The sequence below is a fragment of the Mesocricetus auratus genome, unplaced genomic scaffold, assembly GCF_017639785.1.
Source record: "Mesocricetus auratus isolate SY011 unplaced genomic scaffold, BCM_Maur_2.0 Super-Scaffold_100009, whole genome shotgun sequence".
In the NCBI taxonomy this organism is placed as follows: domain Eukaryota; kingdom Metazoa; phylum Chordata; class Mammalia; order Rodentia; family Cricetidae; genus Mesocricetus; species Mesocricetus auratus.
In genome coordinates this window covers 39943589-39957296 of record NW_024429193.1, presented here as the reverse complement: position 1 = coordinate 39957296, position 13708 = coordinate 39943589, and the positions used below count along the sequence as shown (strand labels likewise).

The window sequence follows — 13708 nt, the reverse complement described above, 5'->3', positions numbered from 1 at the left end:
CAAGGAGAAAGCCTCCTTCCTTCCCAGTGGACAGTTCATGCTTTGTGACCATGTGTACATGTTGCATATGCATCTGTTGAGACACACACCAATGTGAGAACAGACAAAAGGAAGGGAAACTGGGCTGGGCCATGGCTCAGTGTATAAAGTTTTTGCCATCCAAGTGTGAGGATACCAGGGGGTTCAGCACACATAAGTCACATGAATGCTGGGGCATGGGACAGGGTGGCAGCCAACCTGTAACGCCATCAGTAGCCAGACAGAGATGGATGATACCCAAAGCAAGTTGGTTAGCTAGATGGGCAAGTTATAGGTTCAGTAAGAGAGCAGCCTAATAAATAAGATAAAGAGCAATCAAAAAGGGCACTCATCATCAAGCTACTCTCTCCAAATACATATACCTGCACACATGGGAACACACCTAATACATTCAATACATGTATGCTATACAGATACACACACATACACACAAAGAAGGAAAAGGTGTGCACATCATATTAAGAATATGGCACATAGGATAAAATAACACTTGAGTGGTCAGGGAAGGGAGGTAAGCCAGCAAATATCGAAAAAGGTGTAGCTTTCCTGGCTCCTGTCATGGTAACAGCTTACTACATTAATATTCTTATCTCCTTGACTTCCTAGAATCAGAAAGAAGGCAATCTTTCTCTGTGCAGATTTAGCACACTACTAAGAACATTTGGAAATTAATAACCACCATTTGAGGATGAGAGTAAAACATTGTTTCAAAAATAGCAAGTCACACAGAGCAAGCACCAGCCTGAATTAATTTGGTATCTGCTTGGAGCTACTGAAAACGGCTATATGCAAATTCGTATTATAATGATCTTATGAAAATGTATTTTTTTTTGCTCACATAAATATAGTACTAAACAGCTATGGCATTATATCTAGATCCAAATTTCAGTCTATGCACATATTGCTAAATGTCAAATGTATTCATATTCATTTATATCTGAATGCTGCATTGAGTGGAAAACTATAAATCATTCATTCCAAAATAAAAATAAAAATAAAGAGGATATGCAGCCACATTTAGCACCACAGATGAACTTTATTTATTTTACAGTTAGGTGGGGAAGTGAATAAGCATTTTCAAACAGAAGCTATGACTGAAAACTTAACCAAACTGCAAAGTACACTAGCTCCCACACGTCTTCGTTTCTCCTCACAATATCAGTTCTTCTCAGCCTCTCATTCTTTCACCATCAATGTACAGTCTCTACTTCTTCATTGGGGACCTTTTGCAATAGCCCAGAGCATCACAAAATGTTCTACCCATATTCACACTCATTATTCTCCATCCAACTGTTGGAATTGATGTCTCCAAAATGTTAAACTGGTTAAATGCTGAATGACCCTATTTAGACTTGTTTATTTCACTCTCCCATTGAATTACCTATGAGAACTTATACTACCTTTAATAATATCCACTTTGCATTAAGTATTCCCATACATGTCAGTGCACAATGTATTCGCCATTATACAGGACCTAACACAAATATCACTTCTCCATAGCATCAAAATAATAGCAGCTAACAATGGGTGTGTGTGTGTGCTATATCACTCAATCTTTACACAAGTCTATTAGGAAGGTTCTAATATTTTCTGCGAAAAATGGTATAAAGAGAGACTTTTAAAAGTCAGAAAATTGTCCTGTAGGACTTGTTTGTAGGTCTACCTAATTCCAAAGCATAAACAATAAAACTTTTGGTGAACAACTGACTTGACTTTGAGATTAGCCTTCTGCCTTTAGGAAGCAGTGGTCATTATTAAGCCATTCAGTTGCTGTTTTGAGATGAGAAGTCCAGGCCACAAACTCTAAAAAGCAGCCCCTTTACAATAAGCTGAGTAGTAAGTTCTAAAATTCACTGTCAAATACAGTTTTAGATTATATTAAAAACATACGTGGTGTGTGTGTGTGTGTGTGTGTGTGTGTGTGTGTGTGTGTGTGTGTAGTAAACATGGTCATAGTGCTGTTATTAGTTAGCTCCCATACAGTTACAAATAAAGTAGAAAAGACCAGAGCCTTGTATTATGTACCACCCAACCCAGTTAAAGGTCACCTGATACATTCAGCATGACCTCTGCAGTGATGCTCTGCTGCTGTCTTTCTACAGTCATTATTAGCCTCCTAATTTTTGAATGCTTGGTAGCAGCTTCATTTTACCTAGCTTCTCATTACAAGTTGCTTATTGTTGCTTACTGACTTTGCACGTGTCATCCCACCCTGAAATAGGTTTTAGAAAGCCTCCAGAGGCCGCCTCAGAAGGTCTCCATTGAAATGGCCCCCAAGGCTGTCTCCAAAGTGGCCCTGTCTCAGTTGCCATGGTAAACAACCAGGCAGATTGCTATATTCAGTTCCCTGCCAGGGTCGCCATGGTGACTACAAAGACCTTCTCCTTAGAAGGACCTCACAAGGGCAGGTTTCCATGGTGACACCCATCCTGCATATTTCTAAGCAACATCTTTTTGGTTGTCCGGTGACCAATCATGGCAGATTCACTTGTGGGTGATTCTTAAAGGTTTCTAACAATACATCATGGCACATAGGGATTTTAGTTTGTATAAAACACATGTTTTCACTCTAGGTGATGAGTGAAAGGACCTGTAAACACATTATTAAAAATGTAAATGGGACATTTTACAGACTATCAAACTCAGCAGATCTGTTTTGATGAGTAATAAAGTAAGATTGTAAAACCTGCCAATGAATATACAGCAATTAAAAAACTCACAGTGCTTATACAACTGCTTCAAACCTTAATATCAAATGTTATAGGATATAATGGAATACTTAAATTTTAAAATTTCCCTAATTCTATAAGAACTATGAAGGAATTAAATACAGTGGTAATCAAACACACACACACACACACACACGCATGCACGCACACACACACAAATTAATAAATTAATTAAATAACTTTAAACAAAAAAGCATAATGTAGGAAGGAAGATCATTCTGAACAAATTCTGCCTTTGTAAATAATGTTATTATTCTCTGGAAATTTCAGAGTCTGTAGTATTTACCCAAGCAGAATATTTTGTCTAAGCACTAGTCTTAATGATTGTTAAAATAAATTAACAAATAGAAAATAATCCTAGTGTTCAAATGATACAATTTAAATTTCTGTATACGTGTCCAGGCTGTTTTTTTTTTCTTCCAGTAGACTTTAAAGAGAACAACACATACACAAATACAAGCCTGTAGGAAACAGGTTAATTTTATGTTTATTTTCTTTTCTCTTCATCGTGATACCTTTTCTTTGATCACTAAGCTCCTCCATTTATGTATTTTCCATTACCCTTCTTTATGGGTTTCTTTCTCTAGCTCAGTCAACTACAACCCACCAGTCTCCACTTACATTCCACTCAGACAACAGAATTTCAGTTTGGAAAATATACAGAATCAAGAAACAAGAGTAAATTCCCCAGTCAGATTTTAATGAGTTAGTGTTTTTAACAAATTGCTTTTAGATTTAGTAAGTTCACATGGATCAGAGTGGTCACCAAGATTTTTATTCTTTCACTAAATATATATTAAGTGACTAGCACAGTCCACCTAATGTAGGCTGGAAATACTTGGTGAACAAACCACCAATTACTGTCCTTAAAGTGATTCCATTATGGACAGGGAGATTTGGAGAGGAGGCAAAGCAGGGGAGGAGGCAGAGGAGAACATAGGAGATTTTGTAGGAATTGCAAAATAAAATTTTATGTTACAAAACGGTTAAAGCAAGGAGAAGGGATCAAAACCCACTGCCAGGTCAGATCGAGGAAGCTACAATATTACAGCTTCATAGTGGGGTTCCAGGATTTCCTCACCACCAATTTTACCAAGTGTATTCAATACCTATTCAATGCCATGCTAAATATTTGTTTAAACTAAAAATTATTCTTCATAGAAAATCCAATATCAGTTAATGTGGACGAGTCAATTTCCCTTTCTATATTTTCACTGAGAAGCCGCGCAGACTGCGACAGACAACAGCATCCACTTCAACACGACAGTGTTTCAACAGCAAAGACCAAAACAAACTCTCCCGTTTTATGTCTTACTCAGTCATAAAGGTACCAATAGGAATTCTACTCTTGTAATATTGTGCTGAAAATATGCAAATGCAACAAAATATAAATACTAAAATTCTGTGAACACAATGATATAATGTCAGAAATTCAATAACTTTAGAGTATTCCAGTTTAAAAAAAAAAAGGCGGGTAGTATGAAAAAAATGTTGGTCAAAACTCAAAAAAAATGATGATGAGGTTTTCCGACAATGGTAAAACATATGAATTTATTATAACACACAATTTCATGAGTGAAATTTCCCATATTATAACAGAAAGGATTAAACTTTAACAAGGAGTTTATTTGCCAAGACACTTGCAAAGTGTGAATTTTTTCACTGAGTACTGATATGAAAAGAGGTTAAGTACTTTATACACCCACTTCTAACAGTGTGCCCTTTGAAAACACAGTTCCGTATTTCCTTACAGCACAATCAATGCAAGGCACAAAGGTAGAGAAACATAGCTGCTAAGCATGAAGACTTACAGAACAGTAGCTAGAGAGTTTTAGAAAAACCCTGAATTTTCTTTGTTGAATACTTAAAAGCAAAAATACAATGAAGCTCTACGTCCCTAGCTCAGTTTTTAGATGGGGACTTCTAAATGATTCTATAAATGAATTTAAAAACATACCAGATCAGCATCGGCTTTTCTGTAGGTCAAAGCTTCAACTTTGGAATCCAGTTCTGTTTGTATTTGATCTCTTCTTTTCATAACACCCTGCACATCAAAATAAAAGGATAAATCAAGTTGGGGTTTGCTGTAGTAATCTTTGTCCATAACAACTATTTATGTTTTAGAATATAAATAATCATTGGGAATATATTTCTGATGTAATCAGTCATTTGGGATTATAATGTTCTTATAGAGTAGGTTTCTTTACTCTTTAAAATCTCAGCTGTCATCAAGTATTTAAACATTATTTTTATAAATGTTTTATTAGGTTTCCCAATGCACATTTTATCAACTTAAGCAAAACATGCATGTTTAATATTTGATGGTAAAGTCTTCAAAAGACCAGAGAACAGAACAAATAAGAAATAAAGGTCAATGAGAGCAACTGAAACATGTGTTCTATCATCCATTGGTAGACCAGAGGGATGACCTGGATCACTAACCTGGAAATATCTATAATCATTGGAACATCTCATTTGACCCGAAAAGGACAGTTAATCAAACCACCAATTATAGCATAAATAAGAGAGCTGGAACATGCATTCACATCTAAAGAGTTACACTGTAGCTCAAAATGTATAAATTTTCATCCATTAGCCAAGTTTTGAAAAGAAATCATGACTTCTTCGGTTAACTGATAGTGCAATCTTGTCACCTTTAATAATTATAACTTCATGTTTCAGTGTTTTTAAACTTAAACACCCTTGTGAATCAATGTGAATATAGGAACCATCTATACCTTTAATATATTTTCCCTGTCTTTCACACTCCCTTTTGTTAGGCAACTCAATTTTCTAATAAGATTTAGATTTCAACATCATAGACATGAGGACTTGTCCCAGGAGTCATCTTTTCCTGGACTTAACAATGTTAATTAAGGGACTGTATTATTAATATTGACTCTGGGTAAGAAAACAACTCCACCAGTGACAGAAGAGGTATAGTACATGAGAGATAGTCTACAGTGAGAGGCATCTAGACTTGGTAACGTGCATGGAAGTCAATTAACATGACTCTGAAATATTTCAAAAAGAACTAGAAGGCACTGGGTTAAAAATGTGTCCAGAGACATAATGAGTCAAGTTTCTCATCTAGAAGAATTGCCTTTCTCTGATAATTCATAGGCAGTTAAGAACTACTAGAGTTAAGGGGCTCATGAGGCCCCATCTGGCTATGAGGATCTATAGGCTGTTAATAGTTAACTAAGGGAAGGACAGAAGTTTTATTTGTGGTGTCACCACTAGTAAGTTGCTTGTGTTCCCATAACCACCCACCTTGTTCTTTTCTCGTAAGCAACCCAATGAAATTAATGGGTTCAATCAATCAATCAATCAACAAGGCATGAATGTAGAAGGTGGGAAGAAAAATTATCATCTGGAGTGGAAGGGGGATAAGAGAAGGCAATGAGGAACTGAATATGATATGATAAAGTATGATAAAACATATGCATGTATGAAGATATATTGAAGCCAATTATGCATAATTCAGATATGCTATATAAGAAAAAAATTTTAAAGAGATTAACATTTTTCCTGATCTCAACAAAAAACAATAGAAAATTCAACTAATTATCACAAATTCCATTATAACATTCACTTTGCTTAATGTTAAGTCCCCTCTGCAGTGGTTTGAATAGAAATGTACCCCATCTGATGAGTTCCAACGTTTTGCCCATAGGGAATGGCACTATTAGGAGGTGTGGCCTTGTGAAGTAGGTGTGGCCAAGTTGGAGGAAGTATGTCACTATAGAGGCAGGCTTTGAGGTCAAGTTTGGCCAGTAGGACATGGACTCCTGCTGCCTGCTGGTCAAGATGTAAAACTCACAGCTCCTTCTCCAGCACAATGTCTGCCTGCATGTTGCTAGTCCCACTATGATGATAATGGACTAAACTCTGAAAATGTATGCCAACCCCAATTACATGTTTTCCATTAGAAGAGTTGCTGTGGGCATGGTATCTCATCAAAAAGCAGAAACTATAATTAACATATCCTCTTTTCCTTTAATCCAAATGATTTGTATTGTAATTAAATCCCACATACGTAAGGTCGGCTTCTGTACGTTTCACATTCGTGAATTTATTTTGAATATGCATATATACTTTTTAAGATAACAAATTTTTAACTTTATTATTTTTTATGTATTTTATTTAACTTTTTACACATATTACTCTCAGTTCCATTTCCCTCTTCTCCTCCCCTCGCCCCCCATTCCTCCCAACACCCCATCCCACTCCATCTCCCTTCCGCTCCCCAGGGAGAGTAAGGCCTTCCATATAATCCTAGGCAGGGCCTAGTCCTCCCCTAGGTGTCCAGGCTGAGAGAGCATCCTTCCATGTGGAATGGGTTCCCAGAGTCCATTTGTATGCCAGAAATAATTACTGATCTACTCTCTAAGGTCCCATAAATTGCCGACGCCTCCTAATCATTATTTTTGTCAGTATATCATTACTGATTATTTTAACTCAGATAAGAAGATCTCAACATAAAACAGAAGCAAAAATGTAATATAAAAATACTGACTATAACATAGATGACTATAAAATCATTCAACCATTGAAGAGCTATATAATAATTCTTTCTAATGGCTATAATTATTTTTCAGACACAAGAATTAGCTTTCATAGTTTCTACCTTAACTTATTATAAGACTCTCCAGAATACAAGATTAAAAGTCTGAAAAGTTCACACTAGATCTAATGACTGTCTTGAAGAAAGCCTAAACATGATAAACAAGAGAAATGCCTCATGTTTAAAAGGCTATGCTACCTTTTCTTACCAAGATAGAAACAAGTTTTTAAAAAAGATTCCTAGAAATCAAGGATGTACAACATAAGAAATCAACCATGGTTTTGACTATAAACTGCTATTAAATATTATTTCAGATGTGTTACATTCCTTTATGCTGTGGAAAATTTGCTTAATAATGTAAAGATGTTTTGCATTCTTTCTTGTTATATTTGTTTAACTATGCGAAACTGTGTAACTTTGCCTGCTTAAAATATCTGATTGGTCTAATAAAGAGATGAACAGCCAATAGCTAGACAAGAGAGGGATAGGCAGGGCTTCCAGGCAGAGAGAATAAATAGGAGGAGAAAAAGAATAGAGGGATGAGTGAGAAAATGAGGAGAGGATGATGCTGGGAGACACTCACCCAGCCACACAGCCAGACAAGGAATGAGAACGAAAGAAAAAAATATACAGAAACAGAGAAAGGTAAAAGCCCAGAGGCAAAAGGTAGACAGCATAATTTCAGAAAACCTGGCTAGAAATAATCCAAGCTAAGGTTGGACATTCATAAGAAAGAATAAGTCTCCATGCAATTATCTGGGAGCTGGGTGCTGCCCCCCCAAAAGTAAAGAGTAAAGAATAAAACAAAATATAAGTAAATAAAATTACAATAAACAGAAGGGGCATATTGGAATATAAGTTTAGATTCCCTCAATGTTACCCTCCTTCGTCCCCCCTAAAGCACTAGACATCTGAAGGAGGCACTTTACTGTACAACATACTGAGAACACAAGGCAACACGGGGCAAAAAATGCTGACAATACAGCCAGCATTACAAACCAAGTATCTGGGAATCTTAAGTTGAACTGAGGAAGGAGAATGTAAAATGTGGATATAACAAACAGCAAACTTTCAAATAGTAAGAGAGAACATTTTAACTTGAAAGATTTCATTTCAGAAGAAGCCCAAAGGCAAAGCAGGGTATCAAGACCCTACTCACTCATGTTCTACATAAAATGTACATATTACATATTAAATATATTTTAAAATCATAAATGATATAAGAGTGCAACTCTAAAGGAAATAAATCTATGGATCATACAAAAGAAATGTTTTAAAAAGTAAAACATTTAAATGGTAGAAGACTGCTCTGAAGTAAATCTTGATGCTTAGCTTTGATGGCAATCATACAAATTATTGGCGTTGCTATTGAGTATCCCAATCATTACCTAATGCAGTCTTCCAGCCATTAATTCATGGATGGAGTGAACAGATATCTCTTAGGCATCTACATGTGAAACATCCCACGAAGACAGGAAAGAGTGGTGAAAAGAGAGATAGAATCAGGCAGGGAATCACAGTGTGATTCTTGTTAGAGGGTCTTACCATTAGCATCTCACTGTAAAGCACGTATTCATGGACAACAGGCAGCAAGGCCTCTGACAGGCCAGTCATCCTCTTCTCAGTGGCCTTACAGCACTGGTCAATGCAGCTGGCGATGCCTTTCAATGTGTCAGCTAGGTCTTCCTCTGACGCTGACCACAGAATATGAATGGGACCAAATTCTTTCATTTCATCTAAATAATCTAAAACAAAAAATGATTTATTTTTATTTTTATGCATTTGGTTGGTTGTATAAGTGTATGCTACATGTGTACAGGTACCCATAGGACCAGAAGAGGGCACTGGGAATCTTGGGGCTAGATTTGGAGGCTGTTGTGAGCCAGCATCCTCTGGTACGGCAGTAGGGACTCTTAACTGCTGAACCATCTCTCCAGCCCTTTTAAACGTTTTTCAAAATTCCTATATTATAGGAAGTATGACAGGACTTTGTCTCACTCTATACAAGTTGCTGATGATATCATTCATTAGCTAACCAGCTGTCCTCGATTGAATAAGTCAGTTTTTGAAGTGCTACCATCTAAGTATAAGCAAAATGTATGACCTTCTCACTGTCCAGGCTTGAAAAAAATATATTCTACAGCCATCATAGCTATTATAAAATTCTACCTGTCATATAATTATATATAAGTATATTAGAGCCAAGAGGTTCTAAGTAAAATCTGTTTTCTTTCCTTTTAACTATATACACTCAATAGTAATTACTACCCATTAACATAAGCAAAACTACAGGGTCCTTCCTATAATCTCAAAGAATCACCATAAACACAATGACATTCTCTATATTTAATCTTCTTGCCATGTGGTCTAATTCACTGAAATCTATCCTGCCTCTTGAAGCTACTTGTAGTTACACGTGTTTTTCTATGATCAAGTGAACTCGAGAAGTTTCAAAACAATAAAGATATGGGTTATCTCATGAGCATCAGGGTTTTATTCTAAATTCTTCTTAATTTCACTTTTCTGATTTCAGGTTAGTCTTTGTTAAAGAGTAATGACACTAAAATAGAAAACAAAAAATTCAACAGTTCTGTTCTCAGTATGTGTGCTCATTGGTGGCTATTGTTAGGCAGTTATTTTTACTGCAGAGCCTTGTAAAGATTACACAGCATTCAAACCACACCTGTATGCCAACATTTTGTAAGTTCCCCTGGAATCCAACTAGAAATATACATATCAAGTTTACTGTGAGGTTACAGCTGAAACTTCTTTAGTCCATTGTACAGAGAAACTACACAACAAGCAGCCAATAGAATTCTGCCAAGTAAATTGGGAAGCAGAAAGGAAAAGGAAAACAAGCATTCTTTTTAAAGTGCAGAATGAAAACCATCAAAAGAGAGATTGCTGCTTATTATCCTCTAATGTTTCCTGATGTGGATATGAACGAATGCCCTACACAGGTTAGATTTCAAAATTTCTAAAGGACTCTCCATTAATTTGAGTGCTATCTTGTCCTCCAGGTCTGTTAAACGGGCTTCATATATTTTCTTCTTTTTTAAATTAAAGTTTTTCGCCGGGTATAGTTTGATCAAGTTGTTCCCCTCCTCTAATCCGTCCTGATCTTAAATAATGAGTAGTCTCAAGCATGGGCCAGAAGCGTTCACTCTGAAAGTAAGAGCTCTGCTTTACAAAGGCAGTCAGGATTGGGCTTCCTTTACAAGGAGTAGAATCTACTAAATGACCTCCTTGACAGTAAGTTCAAAGCTTGTGGATGCCCTTGCGGCTCTTATGGGATAGAAGCTCCCACAGTATGCTTCAAGTTCCTACAGCCCAACTGTGCATCCAGAATTGGCCACAGAGAACTGCAAGCCCAGAACCTAGTTAAACTAATTAACTTCTTGAAAGTTAAAAAAAAAAATGGTAAACCAGTTGTGTTGGTGACGCCTGACATGCATCATGAGGACGGCTAGGCAGAGTACATGTTGAGAATCCATGCGATGATTGAGAGTGAGGGAGGGAAGGAGGGAGAGAGACAGAAGGGGGGGAGGGAGGGAGGGAAGAGAGCAAAAATATATTAAAAAAGAAAAAGAGAACTATAAAGAGGATTAAACCCACTGTACATATTTTAGAAAAATAATTACTGTTTTTTGAATATTTCTTTGCTTGTTAATTCTTTGTATGTATGCACATGAGTGTGCTCATGCATGTGTCTGCACCATGAGGTGAGTAGTTCATGTTCGGGCCTTCCTCTATGGTTTTTCCACTTTTATTTTCAGACAGTGAATCTAGGGCTCCCTTACATTTGGCTCGACGGACTAGGCAGTGAACCTCTGGGATCCTCCTGTCTCTACTCCTGATCTCTGGAAGTACAAATGCAGGTCTTTGCACCCGGAATCCCCATGGCTTCAGGAGATTAACACTGCCTTTCTCACACTTCAGCAGCACTTGAGCCACTGCGCCATTTCCCACTTCCAGTCTCCTTTTTCCCCTTTAAATACATGTATTTATTTATTTAGGGGGGTGGAGCACGTGTGCCACACAGTGCACATGGAGGCCAGAGAGCAACTTGAAGCAATGAATCCCTCCTTCTGCCACATGGCTGCTGTCTACAGTGTCTAGACTAGAAACAAAATAGAATTTCCCCCTGCCTATCTTAAAGGACTTTACAGTTTAAAGACAGACATAGACAACACAACTGACAAATTAACAAATAAAAATAAACCATCAGTACAATTACTTCTATTTGTAAGAGACCCCTGCTCTCTAGTACCACATATATTAGAACACATGTTTGCTGACTCAGCCATCTCTTTAAAATTTTAAAATTAGAAAATGAAAACCATTATGCAATTGGAGTAGAATCATTGAAAACTAAAGATTAGCCTGACTTAAGAGGCAGATAATAGGAAATCCCTCCATTTCCCAATATTTAAGTCTTTCTGACATACATAGAATGCCCTAGCTTATATGTATGTCATTTTCCCTACCACCACCAGTAAAACATTAGAGAGTACGAAGAATGTAATACCTGAAATGCTACTCTTTGATTTTTGAGACATGGTCCATGTTGAATATTTGATACTACCATGATAGAACTAAATTTAAAATCTCAAGTTCACAACTGGTATTACAGTCACAGTCTGCACATGGAAGCCAGAACAGCCAGAGCTCCATAAAACAAAATGGGGACTGACTACGACTACAGAAAAACCACTTAGGAAATGGGTGTGTAGGTGTGTTCAGGGTATATATGTGAAGGTGTATATGTATATCTGTGTGAGTGGGTACTGACATGAGTGTGCCAGTGTATGTGGGGGGGGGGAGTCAGAAGACAACCTTGGGTGTTGTTCCTCAGGAACTGCCCAGTTTGTTTCATGAGAAAGGTCCTCCAGTGGGACATTAGGCTCAATGACGCAAACAGACCTACTGGATAATGAACCTTTGAGATGTGCCTGCCTCTATCTCCCCAGCACCAGGATTCCATGCTCATGCTGCTACGCCCAGGTTTTTATGTGACTGCTGGAAACTGAACTCAAGTCCTTTTATCTGAGAGCGAGGTAAGTACTTAAAGACTGTGCCACCTCCCCAGCTTCTGAAAAACTTTCAATAGATGGCAGAGCTTGAACCATGATTTATAAGTAAAATTCTAACAGTGTCACCACACCACACCATTTATATGATTGGTCTTCGGCAACCCCCACATACCCCTTTCTTCCTTGTAGATTCTCTGAGATATTTTGTCTATTAAATTAATTTTCTGGCTAAATGTTTCAATGAAGTTATTCATTTCCATGAATTCATCTGGGCGATTCTTCACTCCTCTCATGGAGGATGCCACAGCTCTGACTGTCTGGCCCATCCTGCTCAGCAAGCTGGGTCCTTGCTTCTTGTAAGACGATAGTTCCTAGAGACCAAAGTGAAAAAAACTGTAGTGAGTCAATCAACAGCATTACACCGTGCAGAAAAGTGTAAGACAGAGACGACAACACACTTCCGCGTGTGTTTTTAATAATTTATTTTTATTTTATGTTCATTGGTGTTTTGCCTAGGTATCAGAAGCCCTAGAATTGGAGTTACACTCAGGTGAGAGCTGTCAGGTGGGTGCTGGGAATTGAACCTGGTCCCCTGGGAGAGCACATAGCAAAATATCAAGCCCTGAGTCATCTCTCCAGCCTCCCCCTCCCGTATGTATCTTTTAAAGCATATGCATATGAAGCATCTGAATTTCTTTTTGGTAGCATCCTCCTACACTGCAATCTACTGGATAATAGCCCATTTCCAAGCACTCATGTAAAACAGGTGCACAGTCTTTTCTCAGGGCATAAATCTTTAAAATAACAACACTGGGATTGGTGATCAAGAAGAGATGCATGGAGAGCATGATGTGATGGCCAATCTCTATTTCTTTTGTTTTTATATTTATTATTATTTTATGTTCATGTGTGCATATTTGCCTACATGGATATATGTGCCACGTTCATGCAGTGTCCTTAGAGGCCGAAAGAGGGTATAAAGTCCCCTGAAACTGAAGTTACAGACAGTAGTGAGCTGAATTCAGATCATCTGCAAGAGTAGCAAGTGCTCTTAACCACTGAGTTCTCTCTCTAGTCCCAAACCTATATTTTAGAACATGTATTCCATATAAAAATGATGCAGAGATGATTCTTAGGGCCCACAATAACAGTGAAAAGAGTGGAAACTTGATGAACTCTTCAAGTGTAATAGCTGACATTTATAAGAGCTCGATGTGGTCCAGTAACTACATGCACAGTTTTCAAAGCAAAACTAAGAATAAACCCGCATGACAGGTTCTACCATTACCCTCATTATCAAAGGAAAATAGGGGCACAGGCAGAGTGAATTCGAGATGTAC

General features: G+C 37.5%; 1 protein-coding gene across 2 annotated transcripts in view; it reads right to left on the bottom strand.

The window, feature by feature from the left end:
• Snx7 (sorting nexin 7) overlaps nt 1-13708 on the bottom strand; it is an 81788-nt gene that overhangs the window by 40651 nt on the left and 27429 nt on the right. For both annotated transcript variants that reach the window (XM_040751970.1, XM_040751971.1), the window contains exons 5-7: nt 12541-12739; nt 8881-9080; nt 4726-4812 (exon numbers count right to left, since the gene is read on the bottom strand). In XM_040751970.1, coding sequence (XP_040607904.1) covers nt 4726-4812; nt 8881-9080; nt 12541-12739 — 486 coding nt within the window. The remainder of the gene's footprint in view (nt 1-4725; nt 4813-8880; nt 9081-12540; nt 12740-13708) is intronic.